At 29.7% G+C, this 20,707-nt stretch overlaps 1 protein-coding gene across 1 annotated transcript; it reads left to right on the top strand.

The window, feature by feature from the left end:
* Window positions 1-44: 44 nt before the first annotated feature.
* On the top strand, window positions 45-10,936 carry LOC143045235 (protein canopy 4-like). Its single transcript, XM_076217593.1, has 7 exons — window positions 45-228; window positions 1,781-1,904; window positions 2,134-2,274; window positions 6,459-6,543; window positions 9,787-9,904; window positions 10,176-10,274; window positions 10,705-10,936. The coding sequence occupies exons 1-7, from the start codon at window positions 93-95 to the stop codon at window positions 10,776-10,778; spliced, it is 777 nt and encodes a 258-aa protein (XP_076073708.1). The 5' UTR covers window positions 45-92; the 3' UTR covers window positions 10,779-10,936.
* Window positions 10,937-20,707: the final 9,771 nt, after the last annotated feature.

Below are 20,707 nucleotides of genomic sequence, written 5' to 3'. Positions count from 1 at the left end.
ATAATATAATATTTTATTTTCTGTATGTTGTATATCTTAATAAATACTTCCTTCATGGGTCAAAGTGCAAAGGAAATACTTCCTTGTTGTGAATGTATACAAACTACATGTGCAGGATGTGTCCACTGAAAATGGCCAGTTTTCTTCTGTTTTTAGGCATTGCCATTCTTCAAAAGTCATTTGCTGATGTCAGCAGTGATGGGGTTATCATGCCAAGCAAATGTGAAGGTAATTTTTTATCACTAAAAAGTAATTTTATATTTAAAATAACTAAAAAATATATAAAGGCTGAAAAAGAAATTGATATTGTGAAAAAAAGAAGTATTCTTTTTTTTGTAATGAATCTCATTAAATATTAAAAGAAATTTAAAGTAAAATAATTTTATTTAATTTTTTACTAGAAAGTGCATTATCCACTATAAATCCAGATGGCATTCATTGATTGGCTGTTAAAAGGAATTATCTTCCTTATAGAATTTAAATCCCTGTATGAATATTTTATGCTGTACAAAATGTGTATTATGTCTTAAGAAAGCTTTCAATTATTTGCATTAGTCGAGATCAAATCTGTGCTTGTCTTTGTTTCCTTTTTAAAGACTTTTGAATATTACATTTGTCTCATCATTAACATTAAATTGCAAAAGGTATACATATATATACCTTAATTGTATTGCTTTATATTTATCTGGTAGTCTTTACATTTATCATGTTTATTTCTTCTTTTCTTTCAAAATTTAAAGATATATATGTTTTTTTTTTAATTTCTTCAGTTTCATTTATAAATAGTATAGACAGGTCTGAGGACCATCCCTTCAGAATGTTCAGAGACAGAAAAAAATTGATAACATAATTTCCCATAATAAATATGGAAAATTACAACAGCTGTAATTTAGGATGATGTAAAAGATAAAAGTCATCAAGTGAAGAGTAAAAAAAAAAATATGTAGTTGCTGTCATAAATTTATACAGCTGTTGTGAAAGATAAAACTCAATAACTATATGTTTAGTTATACATTTTATATGTCATTGTCTTTCATAAAATTAATCAAAGAATTTTATAAAAAGGATCACTGCAGGTGATCAATGCAAAATCCTAAAATTGATAAATTTGAGTAGAAGATGTTTCTATTTGAATGGTGTTTTTATACACACATTTGTCAGGGGAAATTGGAAGGATGAATAGGTCAGAGGAAATGAATGAGTTGAGGATGAATCTAGTATTTTTCTGTTAAACTTTTAGTCATAGTAAAAGTAAAATAGATTTTTTTCTGGCATCTACATCATATGTTGCTAATAAATATAGATTTGGTTGAGGGTGATTAGATAATCTTTTGAATCACAAAAGATTAGAAAAAAGTACTACAAATAAGGTGTAAGGGAGGGTTTAGATCTCACAAAATATGGATAACCCCACCAGAATTATGTGTCTGTCCCAAATCAGGAACCTCTAGTCTTTGTTATTTTTTTTGTGATTTTGAAATTGTGGTTCATGGATATGTTTTTGAGTTTTAAGAAGTGTACATGTAGCATTGATTTCTATAAACTAGTATACATTATTATTTAGCGCCCAGGAAGATTTTCTCTCTGCATTGAAGACCTTTGGCATGCATTTACTGCTCTTTGGTTGGGTTGTCAGTCGCCTTGACACATTCCACGTTTCAGTTCTTAATTCTATTAGACTTGACAAAATATTTGGGTGACAAATCCTTATGAATTTTATGTACGTTTATTATTAGGTTAAAATCCTGCCTTATGAACACTATTTGCTTCTCCCTTTCAGTTTGTAAATATTTAGTTATTGAGCTACAGTCCAGACTTGATGAAACAGGAAAAAATAAAGAAGTCATAAGAACAGGTCATGGAATTGACCCATCAAAGAAAAAACAAGTAGATTATAGAAAATCGTAAGTTGAAACATAAACCTGGTATAAATATATCAATGAATCTGACTGTTAATCAATTTGATTTACAGTTCTGCTATAATGGATATGCTAGAGTAATATAAAATAACTTAAAAGATGACTTGAAATTCATGGGAGACAACTCCAGTAAGATAAAGTATTTAAAAATATTAAATCAAGTTTAAAGATTTGTTTTGAATAGATGTCATAATTCTATTGTTTTATGTTTCAGTGATCTAAGACTTATAGAAGCTATACATGAACCACATGTATGTAAAAGAATTTTAGAGTATAATCTACATAAAGAGAGGAAGGGTAGTCTAAGATTTGCTAAGGGCAGAAGTCAAACAATGGACACATTACATGGTCTAGTGTAAGTATAGGTAAAAAGAGGTCTAAATGTAAGTAAAAAAGATACTAGTATATTACTTATGCTGCTGTATCGACTTCAGCCAGCTGTTTTAATGGAGAATCGGTGCTTTTCTTTTGATGATTAGACTTTAGTTTATTTTAGATTTCCTCTTCAATATTATCCGGAATTTTATTTTCATGAGGTACAAATATGTACTTTTCTGCTGGTAAAATCTTTTCTACTAATCTGGTGTAGGGGGCCTAGGTGGCCAAGTGGTCTTAAGTTGTTCTACTACTATAATCACTAGCCAGTCAACACTGAGAATGTGAGTTTGAACCTCGCTCTTACGGGTGCACTTGACTCCATTCTTAATTGACTAGGATTTTCAGTTTTCCTACCCAAGAGGGTGGTTATTTTCATGCAACATGATCGTCGTATTTTATTTCATGTTCCACATGTTTTTACTTTTTAATTTGACGTTCAGTCGTGCAAGACAGGTGCCTCGTTCAAAGTGTTCTGCTTTTTAATTTTACGTGCATCAGGATTTTGAAATGCTTATTTTGCGTGCTCAGTATTTTTTGAATAAAATTCAAACACATGGCAGGGATCGTCAAGAAATACATTTTTAAAAGCTGTTAGCCATTTATACCAAAAATGTGTATACTAAATCGGGAATATCTAGTAAAACAGAGAGTTTATATATACAAGAAGACAGTGACTCAGTCATAAAAGGTTCACATCAAAGTCTATTTTTTTTGTGCAATGGTCATGATAGAAATTATTTCATGTTCAACGTGAAATGATGTCTTATTTCATGTTTTTTTCCTGTGCAAGCACCCCCCCCCCCTTTAACACCCTCGTCTAAGGTTCATGGTTTTCTTCAGGCATTCCAGCTTCCTTCGCCAATTAAAACTGACCACCATGAATAACCCAAAATTTGTGCTTAAAAGTTGCATTAAATACAAAAAAATATAATTTGAGCTGCCTCATTTAGATCATAATGTATATGAGGGGGATGGCCACTTTTGATGGATTCAGGGGATAAAAAAGAGTGGGGATTTGGGATGTAGGAAGTAAAAAAAAAGTGGGATCTTGGAAAAAGACAGAGAAAATTACAAAACAGTTGAACTTAAGAAATAATCACCCCTGCATATTTGATATAAGAAAATTGTATTTTGTCTGCTGTCGAAAGAAGTGTACAAATTGTATACTGGAAGTATTTAAGTATGTATGTAAGGAAATCAAGTAAATTAACAATAGTTTTAAATATTCATATCCTGTATTACAAGTGCTTTGTTCACATGCACATCGATTTTTTTCTGTAAAATTTTTTTGAGTCATCAGAAAAATAATGTTCATAAAGATATTTTGTAATTATAGATTATCCTCATTCAATGAGATTGATGCGCTTTTAAAAGCAATTGAGATTAATTGACCAAAAATTATCTGTTTACTTTACCTTTGTTAACATTATTGACGACAGCTCATGAGCCCTTAGTTTCTTGTGAAACTTTTACCTATGTTTACTTCATTGACAACAGCAAATGAGCCCTTAGTTTCTTGTGAAACTTTTACCTATGTTAACTTTATTGACAACAGCAAATGAGCCCTTAATTTCTTGTGAAACTTTTACCTATGTTAACTTCATTGACAACAGCAAATGAGCCCTTAATTTCTTGTGAAACTTTTACCTATGTTAACTTCATTGACAACAGCTCATGAGCCCTTAGTTTCTTGTGGAACTTTTACCTATGTTAACTTCATTGACAACAGCAAATGAGCTCTTAGTTTCTTGTGAAACTTTTACCTATGTTAACTTCATTGACAACAGCAAATGAGCTCTTAGTTTCTTGTGAAACTTTTACCTATGTTAACTTCATTGACAACAGCAAATGAGCCCTTAGTTTCTTGTGAAACTTTTACCTATGTTAACTTTATTGACAACAGCAAATGAGCCCTTAGTTTCTTGTGAAACTTTTACCTATGTTAACTTCATTGACAACAGCTCATGAGCCCTTATTTTCTTGTGAAACTTTTACCTATGTTAACATCATTGACAACAGCTCATGAGCCCTTAGTTTCTTGTGAAACTTTTACCTATGTTAACTTCATTGACAACAGCAAATGAGCTCTTAGTTTCTTGTGAAACTTTTACCTATGTTAACTTCATTGACAACAGCAAATGAGCCCTTAGTTTCTTGTGAAACCTTTACCTATGTTAACTTCATTGACAACAGCTCATGAGCCCTTATTTTCTTGTGAAACTTTTACCTATGTTAACTTCATTGACAACAGCAAATGAGCTCTTAGTTTCTTGTGAAACTTTTACCTATGTTAACTTCATTGTCAACAGCAAATGAGCCCTTAGTTTCTTGTGAAACTTTTACCTATGTTAACTTCATTGACAGCAGCTCATGAGCCCTTATAAGTTTCTTGTGAAACCTTTACCTATGTTAACATCATTGACAACAGCAAATGAGCCCTTAGTTTCTTGTGAAACTTTTACCTATGTTTACTTCATTGACAACAGCAAATAAGCCCTAAGTTTCTTGTGAAACTTTTCCATATCATTCTACTGTGCTGAGAAAGGAAATAATCTGTCAGTAAGGTCAAAGGAAAATTTTGTAAAATAGTGAAAAATATCATTATATGCTTGATACTGATCACAAAACTTCATTTTTTTTACATAAATAAGGCTGTTAGTTTTCTCGTTTGAATTGTTTTACAATGTCTTATTGGGGCCTTTTATAGCTCACTATGCGGTATGGGCTTTGCTCATTGTTGAAGGCCGTACGGTGACCTGCAGTTGTTAATGTCTGTGTCATTTTGGTCTTTTGTGGATAGTTGTCTCATTGGCAATCATACCACATCTTCTTTTTTTATATATTCATCACTCTTAGTATTTTTTCCAATACAAGATATGTTGTAAGTTTTTATATTTCTTCTATTTTTTTACACTGGTTTTCTCATTTGATCAGAGATTTTTATTTTTAATATTAAGATTTGTTTGATGCAAACTAAGGTTGTAAATATTGATCTTACAATTCTTGATCCTATCAAAACATGTTAGATGAAGTCTGTCTTTTAACTATATTTTTTTTGGAAAGGAGTCAGTGCAATAAATTAAAAAAAACTGTCTTATTGGACATTAAAGTTGTAGTAATAAAAAATAGGATTGCTTGGTTTCTGCATACTCAGCAATTCTTAATTCCAAATATTATGAATAATGACTAAAAGTTTTGAGTTGAAAGGCTGGACAAATTTATGCTCTTCAACTTCATACTTTATTTGTCCTTTTTAACTTTTTAGGATTCGAGCGTCACTGATGAGTCTTTTGTAGACAAAACGCGCGTCTGGCGTATGTACAAAATTTAGTCCTGGTATCTATGAGGAGTTTATTTATATATTTTTGCCATAAATATTAAAAGTGCACATACATAAATTGACATACAATGTATGCCATTGGCGGATCCAGGGGGTTCCGCGGGGAACCCCCCTTTTTTGGTCGATCAATGCATTTGAGTGGGGACATATAGTTGGAACCCCCCCCCCCCTTTTTTTAAATGGCTGGATCCGCCCCCTGTATGCCTATATATTGTTTTGTTTATAGTATGAAAGATAGTGTGCATGCAAGAACCAGTTAAATATTCTTAGAAAAGATGTATTCCAACTAAAAAGATACAATGCAAAATGAAGTTGGTTCATGAATGCAAAGCCATATATGGGCAAATCATGAAAATCAATTGAAACTCATTTAATTTTATATATGAAATAACAAAAATTCTTAGAAATAGTTCTATTATGATGTTATAATTGCATGTTTTAAATCTATTGATTCTGTTTATAAAAAGTAATGCAACCTGTTGTTCTTTGTCTAAATATAGGACTTTATATCAGTATATATATATAATAAGATGTGGTATGATTGCCAATGAAACAACTTTTCACAAGAGACCTAATTACACAGAAATTAACAGCTATATTTCACAGTACTGCATAGTCAGTTATAAAAAAGCCTGAAATCATAAATGTAAAACAATTTAAAGGAGAAAACTTATGGAAAAATTAATTTACAATCAAAATGAACGAAAAACAAATATCTATGCAACAAACAACAACCACACAATATAAAGACATGAAAATTGTGGTAAGATATAACAAACATCTTATAAATTCCATAATAAAAGTTTTCTTTATGTTTTCAGTGATAAAGGAGTCAAAGTTGAGCTTGGAATTCCATATGAACTTTGGGACTCAACATCAGTGGAAGTGGCTCATATGCAAAGATTGGTAAGAACATTCTTACTGGACAGTGTATATGTACATAATTTCTTTTGGGAAAATGGATGCAAGCTTATAATAATGGCACAATTATATATAATAGTATATGCTTTGCTAACTATGCTGCTTAGGAATTATATTCTATTATATAACATCAGAATTTTCTATAGCACTTATTGTAATTTCTTCCTGTTTATACTCAATCTATTTGACATAACAAAAAAAGGTTAAAGGCAGTGGCGGATTCAAAACTTTTCCTAAGAGGGGGCCCGCTTCATGCTTCAATGATGCCCTATATAATGAACCAATTTTTTCCTACGAAAGGGGGGGCCCCATGCCCCAAGCCCCCCCCCCCCCCCCTTGGTTCTGCCTATGAAAGGTAGCTGTTTTAAAATTAATTAATGATTCTGATTTCATATTGGGAAATTTCTGTTTTAACTTAACCATCCTTTGGCTTTTGTTATCTTTGAATATAGTCCATACGGCCTAGCCAAGATCAGATGTGCATTTCATATTGGGTCTATGTTATAGGCTTGTAAAGACAAGAAGATAAACTTTACATAAGTAATACATCTTTGAACTGAAGAAGAGGATGTAGGGTTTCACAATGAATATCAAATATCATGTATAGGTGTTACCGTTTTGAAAAAAAACACTAAAATACACGCTGAAAATGGGCAAAATTACACGTTATGTTGTTTCATTTAAAATTTACCTTTTTTTATCAATTGATAGTTAATAATTGAACTAAATTTGAACTTCATTATTGGTTCACTGTTATAGACAAATTATTCTTCTTTCTTTTACTGGTTGTTGCAACAAAAAATCTTCAGTGGTTACAAAGTTATGATAAAAAGTTGAATACTATGCGCTCGTTATGCAATTTTGTACTTTTGTTTTTAGCTTGCTCAGTGTAGTGATAAAAGAGAAAAATAAATTAAATGTATGCTATTATGTCTTTTATTTTCTCTTCTAGTATATACATTATCAGAAACTACCTCATTTATCAAAATTGCAGTACCCTAGCTGGAGATATATGCCATCAAAGTTGGATATACAAATAAAGTGTAAAAATGTCTTGTCCGTAGACATGCATTCCCTAGTAAACTGGAAGCATAATTACATTTATGTTGCATTGCTAAGTTCCTGTTCTTTTGTAGATATGAAAACACTACTAACATTTTTTTCTACCATCTATTAATAGAGGAAAAAATTCAAAAATATGTCAGAATGTCTTGTCCGTAGACACATGTCTTGTCCGTAGACATGTCTTTTTATCAATATTGCTTGGCTTTATGGGTCTTAATTAGTCCTATGTGTTGTTTAAACTTAGAAATATCTTATTTTTAATAAATGAATGGTAATTTAAGTGTTCTCAATTTTTGTAAAATGACTTTACAGGAATGGATTTTAAAAAGTGTCAGATTATCAGTCATAAAAAGCATACCTTATTTTACTTCAATATTGTTTATTCCAGTTGATGCATACCTTAAAAGATTAACTAAATCAAATGAAGAAAAAGTATTTCTCTCTCTCTAACTTTATCTTTTGCATTTCAGTATTAACAGCAGATGAGGAAGTGTCTACGGACAAGACACTTGTACATAACAAGTATTAAATTCAATTATTTGTCTGCTATGGAACTTAAATCTTATTTATAGGTGATGAAAGTTATCTATTCAAATTAAAATTCAGTATTTTCAACATGAATATAGTCACAATTAATTCTAACAGATTTTTTTTTTAACTGAAATTGTCTTGTCCGTAGACATTACCACAATATATTTGTATCCAATTTCCTTGATTTCAGCCTAATTTGATAGGTAAAATGTATGTTATTCTTTTAAGAGAACACATTCAACTATGTCAAAATTGAGTTTTAATAATAGTTTGATTGTTTTAAACGGTCAGATATATGTATTTCAGTTAAAAGAATGTGTCTTCAGTTTGGCTTAATCAATAAATTATTGAGATATGTAAAGAATTATGGGTACATTTTTGTATTTTCCAAAATTTAAAAAACACAGCTTAAAATTTAAATAGTAACTTTTAATCTTAACTTTAACAATCATCTTTGAAAGCATTTAATTGAATATCAATAAAATGTCTTGTCCGTAGACATTATCAAAATGTATTTGTTTCCATTTTCCTCGAAGTTAAGCATCATTTGATAGATAAACCTGATAAAATGAATGGTTTTTTTTTTTAAGAGAACACTTTCAGCTGTATCAAAATTAGGTTTTAATAATGCATTTCATTAAATATGAATACAATGTCTTGTCCGTAGACAAAACATATAAATTGTATTGCTAAGTTTGATTGTTTATTGTAAGAATATGCATCAAGTTATTTTAATGTTCTATACACCAAAAGAAAGGGTTTTTTTTGAAGTTTTGTTATTTATAGATAATTTTAGATACAGTTTTATCAGATAAGATTAATGATCAAAGAAAGCTACTGTTGTTTGAAATAACTATGAGTTAAACATGTTCTTGTCATTTTTTTTTCAATTAAAATGTTTGATATTCAATAATTCTAAACATATTTTGTTGTCTTTGTCATTGACCAAAAATCTGACACTGGTGACCATGTCTTGAAGCCAACCATTAAAGAAAATTATACAGTTTTTAAACACCATTTATTTAATAAAAATATTAAATATTTCTTCCAAAAACTGCATGTAATTATATAAATGCTTCCAGTGTTAGCCTAACGATAGCAATTTTTCATAATTTAAACCATTTTTGAACCAAAATATCAAAAGAGTTTTTCCCTGAGGTGATACTCATTTTTGACTTCATGTGAAACACAAAATGCACATCTGATCTTGGCTAGGCCGCATAGTGTAAAACGTGTATATTCCTTGCATTTTTTCTTATACTTTCCTAATTTATTTCTTGATAGTTTATGCTTGAAATATTAAGTTAGGGAAAAAAATACATGTTAAACAAATGGGTGCTGAATCTTTGTGGTTTGGTCAATTTAAAAAAGGTGACAAATTAGAATGTCTTGAAGCTGTAAAACTGAATTTAAGACCCCCTTAACATATAATTGTCCTTATTTAGAGTAAGAGCTTGTCGACTTTTCTATTGTTTTGATATTATTTGTCCCAATAGTTGTATACTACAATGTAAAAATATTTTTGAGGTAGAGCAGGTGTGATATTTTGATTTAAATTTATTGTCTAAAAGAGAAATGCACATTGAAATAACTGTGTTCTCGTGCCAATAACTGATACTTTTACACTTTTAGTGTGATACAATTGTTGAACAGTATGATGAAGATCTAGAGGACTGGTATTATAATCACCAGGATGAGGACTTGATGAAATACCTATGTAAAGACAGAGTTCTACCAAAAGATGACCAAGGTATACATCATTTTTTCCTAGTACTGTAAACCTAACTATTTTTTAACAGTGTTTTATAAGTGTGACTTTTATGAGATGAAAAATAATAATTATGAATTCTTTTAGAAGAATGAGAAAAAATAGATGCAATACCAACTATAAAGAGCAAATCAAAAAAATAATTCCTTATTCTCGGTTTTGATTAATATAAATCAGATATCAGGTGGTTACACCTTACAATATGTCATATATATTGAAATTGTCATGAAATCTTATTCCTCTCTCTTTTCAGAATGTCTGGTAGAAGAATTTGTACCTGAATTAGAAGAAGACGAGGAAAAGAAGGAGGAAGAGGTAGAAAAGAAACCAAAGAAGAAAAACAAGAAGAAAAGTAAGACTTTGAATATTTTTTTTATGTTTCGTAATGTATTTATATTTTCACGGTCCATTGAACATAGAAAATGATAGTGCGAATGGGGCACCCGTGTACTTTGGACACATTCTTGTTTTCACATGTAAATTCACCTCCCTACTTAATTTTTAATGCATAAAATATAAGAAAAATGAATTTGGAAAGTATATGAAAAAAATTGGTTTGTTATACGCTGTCAACATTAGTGACTATATTTGTAGAAATAAAAAATCAAAGGTCCATAACTGTGTCCTCAGTCCACTTTGGTGGAGCAGTTTCAATATAGATTAAGCATTACTTGTAATACCATTTTAGTAGTTATAGTGAACTACTTTCATTGTAAATAATGTTAATCCAAGATTAAATTTGAAAATACAATTTGTAATGATTAATTCTGTAATTTTTATAGGTAAGAAGAATATGAAGGGTGAAGAAGGAACAGCGGAGGATCAGGAAGCAAAAGTTGGAAAGGAGGAATTATAACAATCTAAACACTGTTTTTTTTTATCAAGGAAAACCTATTGATGTTTTCTATAAGGAACACATTTTTTTAATTTACAAGCTAAATGTATTAACCATTTGGAAAAACGATCTTCATTACACAGGTTTATGAAATAAAACATAAACAAACCAAAGAAAAATCTTCTTTTACTTTTATCAGTAGAACTTGAACAAGTCCTGTCACTGTGTTTCTAATTAAATTGCTTCTAGCATTTACTCATATATAGAAAAACAGAAATTGAATTAAAAATTTATTTGTCAAAATTATGTAAAGAAGACATTTTTTCAGGATTCGAATGATAAAAAAAATGAAAATCGTCTTTTGGCTCATAATTTACAAAATATATATTAGACGGAGATAGGTGTTTGATACATTCCTTGCCTTAAACTGTTGACTTCTTAGCAGTGCAATTATTTATTACTAACAATGGACAAATGAAATAGGAAAAAATATGTTGTAGCTTTACTGAAAATCTGGATAATAACTTTAAAAAGTGGACACATTTTGTTTTCTAAAAACCATGCATTAAAATTCATTCTTTTTTTTTACATTTAATATTTGCACAATTAAAAAAAACATGTTATATCGTTATATATTTATTAATGTGTTTTATTTTCCAATTACATAGAGAATACAGTTTTTTGAAAACTTAGCTGTGTTGCATTTTTTTTTATAAATAAGAAGTAATAAATAGCAATGGGAACCAGTACTGCCTCATATGTATGTTCTTGCATAATAAAGATATTTTTGTTTAATTTCGAACTATGAACTAGAAAATAAATTTGACACAATTGTATTATTTCATTTGTCAAATGAAATTACATTTATTCTACATTTTTTCCAGTATCTGTTGTTGGTTTGGTTTTTTTTAATGGCATTTATATTTCATCTTCACATTTTTATTTTACTTTTTTTGGAAGATGTTTTATGGAAAAGAGGGTAGATTTTATAGATGGTGATTTTTTTTTTATGAATTTCATAATAATTTTTATATTATCAATTTATAATCATTTATCAAAACAACCAACATAAGATTAGATATGTATGTGTTTGAAAACATTCTTGAAATTGCTTTCAATGGATACTATAATTAAGCGTATTTCATAAAATACCAAATGTAATCTTTCAAATAATGATGCCAATTTAATTGTCTAAAAGTAAAACTGATATGAAAAGGAATTGTGTTTGAAAGTATATACTATTTATTGTAAATATGTTGTAGATTTTTTAATGCCATCATAATATTGATATATATATTTTGTGATTTTAAATGGAAAGTGTGTCTTTATATTTAAGTGTATAGCTGTCTGTTCAAAATCATTACATAGAACAAGATCGTGTGTGTCATTGACTTAGAATTAGTAAAATAAATCATAACAGTCCTAACAGTGCCTTGTTTTCAACTTCAATGAGATTATAAGTTCATTAGATTTCATAGCATTCTGTATGAACCAAAGTTTATTCGTTATTCCAATTGAAATAAAGGAATAAGATACTTTTTATGTACAATATTTTAGAATTAGACAATTGATTTAATCAAAGATGGTGCTTATAACTATTATTGTAATTATCTCTAAGATCTTAAAATCCTTTTGCTCTTGCCATAAAAATGCGCCTTCAAACATTCAGTTTGATTAATTTTGATATGGACTTTTTTAAATATGCTTTTTATGTAATAAGTGCTACTGGAAATATTAATATTGAATTTTTGTCCCAAGGTTTTTAACATCATTATTTATTATTGTTTTATTTTTTGTATGGAATACTTGTGTCAAAACAGCATATATTTTTTTTTGAATATATAGAAGTTTATAAAAGATATCTTTAAGATATTGTAAAGAACATTTTTTATATGTTAAAATACCATATTTTTCATTTGGAAAAGGAGATATCTTTTTTTATTATTAACAAGAAATAAATAAAGAAATAAAACCATCAATGATCATCAATTATTTGATTCTTTAGTTAAAATAAATTGATCATTAAGTATCAGGAGTCAATTAAAAAAAAAAAACTTCGACTAAGATTGATCGTAAGTCATGAACAATTCAGTATACTTAAGATTAATCTTAGTCGTAAGTTTTTTTGTGAAATCGACTCCAGAGATATAAATTGTAGTATGGTGTATGTATTTTGTATAACAGAATTAAATGTAAAGGGTGTGCTTCTGGTTCTTTAAGATAAAATGGTTTTTATACGACCGCAAATTTTGAAAAAATTTTCGTCGTATATTGCTATCACGTTGGCGTCGGCGTCGTCGTCGTCGTCGTCGTCCGGCGTCCGAATACTTTTAGTTTTCGCACTCTAACTTTAGTAAAAGTGAATGGAAATCTATGAAATTTTAACACAAGGTTTATGACCACAAAAGGAAGGTTGGTATTGATTTTGGGAGTTTTGGTCCCAACATTTTAGGAATTAGGGGCCAAAAAGGGCCCAAATAAGCATTTTCTTGGTTTTCGCACTATAACTTTAGTTTAAGTTAATAGAAATCTATGAAATTTTGACACAAGGTTTATGACCACAAAAGAACGGTTGGGATTGATTTTGGGAGTTTTGGTCTCAACAGTTTAGGAATTAGGGGCCAAAAAAGGGCCCAAATAAGCATTATTCTTGGTTTTCGCACAATAACATTAGTTTAAGTAAATAGAAATCAATGAAATTTAAACACAATGTTAATGACTACAAAAGGAAGGTTGGTATTGATTTTGGGAGTTTAGGTCCCAACAGTTTAGGAATTAGGGGCCAAAAAGGGACCCAAATAAGCATTTTTCTTGGTTTTCGCACCATAACGTTAGTATAAGTAAATAGAAATCTATGAAATTTAAACACAAGGTTTATGACCATAAAAGAAAGGTTGGGTTTGATTTTGGGAGTTTTGGTCCCAACATAATAAGGGGCCAAAAGGGTCCAAAATTAAACTTTTGTTTGATTTCATCAAAATTGAATAATTGGGGTTCTTTGATATGCTGAATCTAACTGCCATGACTGTGTATGTAGATTCTTAACTTTTGGTCCTGTTTTCAAATTGGTCTACATTAAGGTCCAAAGGGTCCAAAATTAAACTTAGTTTGATTTTGACAAAAAATGAATCAGTTAGGTTCTTTGATATGCTGAATCTAAAAATGTACTTAGATTCTTGATTATTGGCCCAGTTTTCAAGTTGGTCCAAATCGGGGTCCAAAATTAAACTTTGTTTGATTTCATCAAAAATTGATTAAATGGGGTTCTTTGATATACCAAATCTGACTGTGTATGTAGATTCTTCATTTTTGGTCCTGTTTTCAAATTGGTCTACACTAAAGTCCAAAGGGTCCAAAATTAAACTTAGTCTGATTTTAACAAAAATTGAAATCTTGAAGTTCTTTGATATGCTGAATCCAAAAATGTACTTAGATTTTTTATTATGGGCCCAGTTTTCAAGTTGGTCCAAATCAGGATCTAAAATTATTATATTAAGTATTGTGCAATAGCAAGTCTTTTCAATTGCACAGTATTGCGCAATGGCAAGAAATATCTAATTGCACAATATTGTGAAATATCAAATTTTTTTTTAATTAGAGTTATCTTTCTTTGTCCAGAATAGTAAGCAAGAAATATCTAATTGCAAAATATTGTGCAATAGCAAGATTTTTTTTTAATTGGAGTTATCTTTCTTTGTCCAGAATCAACTTAAATCTTTGTTATATACAATATACAATGTATATTCACTTTTTACTACCAACTGATAAATTAAAATAATCTTTACCATTCAGTGATAACAAGCAGTTTTTTTACATCTTAATATTTTATGATGTATTTAAATGAGTAGTTATTGTTGCAAACTCCATTAGAAATTTTAATTGAGATTAGTTTTGGAATAAGGGAAAGGGGGATGTGATTAAAAAAATTGGGTTCAATTTTTCTCATTTGAAATTTCATAAATAAAAAAGAAAATTTCTTCAAACATTTTTTTGAGAGGATTAATATTCAACAGCATAGTGAATTGCTCTAAGAGAATCAAAAATTTTAAGTTCATTAGAACACATTCATTCTGTGTCAGAAACCTATGCTGTGTCAACTATTTAATCACAATCCAAATTTAGAGCTGAATCCAGCTTGAATGTTGTGTCCATACTTGCCCTAACCCTTCAGGGTTCAACCTCTGCGGTCGTATAAAGCTACGCCCTGCGGAGCATCTGGTTATTTTTCTATGCATATGAAATCCTATGCCTTGTTGTACGAGTGTTGAGATCTGAAAATAAATATTTTATTATTGTTATTGGATTTTCTTTTTGTTACTTTGAACATATTAATACTCGCAATCTTGACACCATGTAAAAAATTGTTCTAACACTAAGAAAAATTCTGAAATTTGGCAATGAACTGTAGTGTTCTAATTGAATGTATTACTGAAAATTCTGAAATTATTGTGTGCATAGCCCAGTAGTCAGCACTTCTGTGTTGACTTGAGTTATCATTGATATGTTCATAATTATGAATTAACTGTTAACAAAACTTTGAATTTTTGAAATACTTAGGCTTTTCTACCTCAGGAATAGATTACCGTAGCTGTATTTGGCAAAACTTTTAGGAATTTTTGGTCCTCAATGCTCTTCAACTTTGTACTTTATTTGGCCTTTTTAATATTTTTTTATTCGAGCGTCACTGATGAGTCTTTTGGAGATGAATCACATATCTGGCGTAAATATAAAATCTCAATCCTGGTTTCTGTGATGAGTTTATTTATTATTGCGATTTTGTCATCTTAGACAAAAATGCCATTTAGTTTTTGCGATATTCAGAATAATCCTGTTTGATTCATAAGAAAATTTCAAAAAGTGAGTTTTAATTAATGCAATGATAACCTTGTCACATTTATTGCAATGATAAAAAAATCGCAAATGTGTAATTTCTGAATTTACAGTATTTCTTTCTCGTATAAATTTATTCAAATGTTTGATTGATTTTTATGTTTCAACTCCACTTGACTAATGACTATTTCCTGGCTGCCATTTTTAGTTGGTGGAGGATGCCATAGTGCAAAGAGGGAACAATCTACCTTCTTCAACAGGAGAACTGGCAGTCCTAGTCAATTAATGTGGATTCATTATTATTCCTAATGGCTACCAATTTTCATGGATTTCGTGAGTAAAGGTGAATCACGAAATTAGATGTTCAACAAATTTTCTCTTAAGTTTGTATGCAGACTTTGATAAAACCATGAAATTAAATATCCATGAACATGTAAGTTGTCTTTGATCCACGATGAATTGGTACCCAGAAAAAATAAATGAATTCTCAGTAGAATTAAAGTTGAAAGCACCTAACACTCTCAGGTATCCACACATGATCTCAGTGTTGACAGGCAGTGATACAGTAGTTGAACTACTGAGACAATCAGATGACTGCCTAAGAGGGGCCTACTCAGGTCATGCTTCAGTGATTCCCTATATAATCAACCACGTTTTTCCCAGGCCTGCTCTTAATCCACCTCTATTAATCATGTCACTGCGGTGTTAACACAAATCACCATTGACTTGTCTGCTGCAAATGGCTTTTTATACGACCACAAAAATTGAAAATTTTTTGGTCGTATATTGGTATCACAATGGCGTCGTCGTCGTCCATCTTCTTCCATCAATTTAGTAATTGAATCAACTTAAATCATTGCTTTATACAATATACAATGTATATTCACTTTTACTACCAACTAATAAATTAAAACAATCTTTACCATTCAGTGATTACAAGCACTTTTTTTACATTATGATATTTTATGATGTATTCAAATGAGTAGTTATTGTTGCAAACCCCATTAGAAATTTGAATTGAGATCAGTTTTGGAATAAGGGAAAGGGGGATATGAGAAAAAAAATTGGGGGGGGGGGTTCAGTTTTTCTCATTTCAGATTTCATAATTAAAAAGAAAATTTCTTCAAACATTTTTTTGAGAGGATTTATATTCAACAGCACAATGTATTGCTCAAAGGCAAAAAATAATTTCATTAGTTCATTAGACCACATTCATTCTGTGTCAGAAACCTATGCTGTGTCAACTATTTAAACACAATCAAAATTTACAGCTGAATCCAGCTTGAATTATGTTGTGTCCATACTTGCCCCAACTGTTCAGGGTTCAACCTCTGCAGTCGTATAAAGCTGCGCCCTGCAGAGCATCTGGTTATTATTTTAGACTAGTATTACATGTATCATGTTTGTGAAAGACATGTAAATTTATATCTGTTTGATACATTTCATCTTTTTCTTATATCTAAACAATGTTCGGGCAGGTTTTTTCAAGCTTTGTTTCCTTATTAAAAGTATGTAAACCTTAAAAATTACTCTTCTGCAGGACAGAAGCCTTATACAATGAGTTTGATGTACCTTTGATGTTCATATTTATTTTGCAATCCTCTGTCTTCCATGGATGTGTAACACTTTCAAAGGAGAAGGTTCACGAAGGGTTAAAATTGGCCCTGATTTTTTTTTGTTTTTTAAATTGGGGCAAAAAATTACAAATGTCACATAGAAATACTTGTGATAATTCTACTAAGACAAAAATATTTTTTCTGTCACTTTCCTTTATTATTTATGGAGCAATGACCCCTTAAATGAGCATAATTTGTATTAAAAGGTCAATTTTGGTACTTTTTGTCCATAATTTTAATTGTTTTTGGCATAATTAACCTTGGCCTCCATCTACGATCCAAAAAGTTTTTATATTGATGAAATCTATATCAAAATTGGAATCTTTCGGTTACAACACATTCTGGATCGTAGGTGGCGACCAAGGTGTTTCAAAAGCTTTTAGGTCTGAAAAATGCACAAAATCATCATATTTTGACAAAATGTCCAAAATGGGCTTACTTTGGCTAATATCTTGTAGTCTTATGAAAAGAACTGATATATTTAGCATTTATACTTTTGAAATAGACCCATTTACGAACCAAATTGAGACCTTTTTGGTGTTTTATGATAAAGTTGATATTTTAGGCCATTTTGTGCCATTAGTGAACCTTGTCCTTTAGATCACAATCAATATGCTTTGATAATGTCTCTTCATTATGTGGATTCATTATTATTCTTTGAATGTTGTGGTTTCAGGTGAACAACAAATCTAACTGGTTAAAAAATGACACATTTTCTGTAAGAATGTATGCAGACTTTTGCAAAATTAAATCAAATATCCACAATCTATTTTTCTGTACCAAAATTATAAATTTGGAGGCAAAGTCATCAATTTGAAGAAAAATAAAGACATGACACAACCTACTATCAATAAATGGGGAATGTGTCCATGGGACACAGATGATTCCCCTGCTTGCATACAACGATACAAAGGGACACAACTAAAAACTGTAAAAGCGACGCTACCCAAATTTGTACTTGATCTGAGTTTTGTGGTAATAAGCATTGTTTATAAGTTTCATAACATTTTGTTGAGGCAAAGTAAAGTTAGAGAACGGAAACAAAAATTCTGTAATTTTTCCATTTGTAAAGGGGCATAACTAAAGAACAGTAAAAGTGACGCCAAACAAATTCCAAACTATATCTGTGTTTTGTGGTTATAAGCATTGTGTATAAGTTTCATAACATTTCGTTAAAGCAAACTTGAGTGAAAAACGAAAACAAAAAAATCAGCAATTTTTCTATTTGTAAAGGGCACAACTCTAGAATGGTAAAAGTGACAAAATTTAAATATGATCTGTGTTTTGTGGTCATAAGCTTTGTGTTTAAGTTTTATAACATTTGGTTGAGGCAAACTATAGTTTGAGAACGGAAACCAGTTTTGTGACTTACCTAGGTACAGCTAGACCGACAAGGGAAAACATTCTGCTTAGGTGGGGGCATAATGACTTATTTTGCAAATGACAAGACAATTTTATACAATATATAATTTATTATTAGCAACAAATATTGATTAACAATAATACAATGCTGATCCACCGACTTGCATTTATACACTCACAACAATTCTCAAAACAAAGCTTAACAAAGGCCAAAATTGCAATTACAGAAAATTAAGTCAGAAATATCAATATTTTGTTAACATCTATCACAGCAAATGTGATAAAATATGGCAAGGTCATGAACTATAAAGTGTCCAGCTATGAATTCAGTCCGTTATATTTAAATTGATAACACTTAGCTTAATGACTAAATAAAAATCTAGTTATACTTTTAATAATTCTAAATTAAGTTTTTTTTTAGTTTTTTTTATAAGATGCCTATATTCTATAGTAATTTTCTATAAATAGAGAAAAGTTGTCTATAAAAAATATAAATTTTAATTTACCTTCTTTGCATGAGCTTTAAAAAACAGTAACATATTTATTAATTTTGTGTATGTAAATTCTAATTCAAATGAAAAAAAAAGACTGCTAATATCTATATAATTTTTAGAAATATCAACTTGAAGAAGTAACTTTGTATAGAATTCTTAATTGTCAAAGTTTAAGTATATATATATATATTTCTTAACTATAACATTACACCTACCTGTTACCATGTAATGAAATAAAAAAAATATTAGAAAAATAACTTTGATTTTTATCTATCATAAATATAAAATTAACAAAAAATAATTCACTTCCATGAATATAAAACAAACAAAATAAATTAAACAGTACACAGAAATATACACCATGAATATAGACAGACAAAATAATTTAAACAGAACAAAGACATATACAACTTATATTCACAAAAGTATAACAAATAAAAGTTACTCTTAACAAAATATTTCTTATAAACGCACCTTCCAGCTGTATTAATTTATTGCAGTAAACACTTAATGTTTGTTTTAAAATGCAGACTGTTTTGTACACATATTACTTTTCCTGGAAAAAGATTACTTTTTTCTAAATAGACATTTTCAAGAAAATGTATTATACACACTTTTTTTTTATACTAAAGACATGTAATTGGTAGAAGGGTGCAAATCATATGGAACTAAAGTACCTGAAGACTTTTCATTATTGTATTATTTCAAAGTTCATGTGTGGAATCTAATGATGTTTTATACGATTATACACAAATGCAGACTATATAAATGGCTAATTATAATATAAATCAACAGAAAACTACAAACAACAAATCAGCTCAATATCTGCAGATACAATTTATATCTTAGCAATTACTGTAGTTTTGAATTATGAAAGGATTGACATGAGTAAAACTATATGATATAGTGGATTACATGTCTTCAACATAAGGCCAACTAAAATTAATTAGTAGATTTTCATCCAAATTTTTGAAAAACATGGGGAGGGTGGGAGGATTTTATTTTTTAAATTTTATTTCATATGAAACCCTTGTCACAAGTTCTTCATACCGCGGGGTATATGCTAGTGGAAAACAAGCTTGTATAATGTATAGACATGTTGTATAAGGAATCTGACACTATATTTTAAACTCTTAAATACAAATCCCTGATTGGCAACCACTGTTATACATATGTAATTGCTGCCGTTTAGAAACCTATTTATAGTATACATCAAAGGGAAGAGAAATGCTCTCTTCAGTTGGACTAGACCTACACCAAATTTATTTTGCTTTCTAAGCAATGGTTTGTAGTCCATATAAAATCAATAAAATGTATTGGTACAATTGTATGCAACACAAGTATTATGAGTACAAAATAAAATGTAAACTCAGCGTGGAAAGTAATTATGTGATGTAAAACATGAACTTAACCAAAAAGTAGTTTTTTAATGACTAAATTGAGGGTATTAGGACAATTACAGAGGGTGTTTGCTGTTTGTCAACAAAAACAACAGCCATGGGTAAATATAAGGGAATTAAAATGCGTGTTTGTCGACTTTTTTTCTCAATATACGGTCATAAATCAAACAAATTCGTGCTTGTGTCAATTTCTTTAATCCAGTCATGTTTTTTGTACCAATTTGTTCTACGATTCTTGCGCTTTGGAT

Source organism: Mytilus galloprovincialis, chromosome 9, assembly GCF_965363235.1.
Source record: "Mytilus galloprovincialis chromosome 9, xbMytGall1.hap1.1, whole genome shotgun sequence".
Classification (NCBI taxonomy): Eukaryota; Metazoa; Mollusca; class Bivalvia; order Mytilida; family Mytilidae; genus Mytilus; species Mytilus galloprovincialis.
The sequence above is the reverse complement of the archived record's forward strand: the minus strand, read 5'-3'. Positions and strand labels throughout refer to the sequence as shown.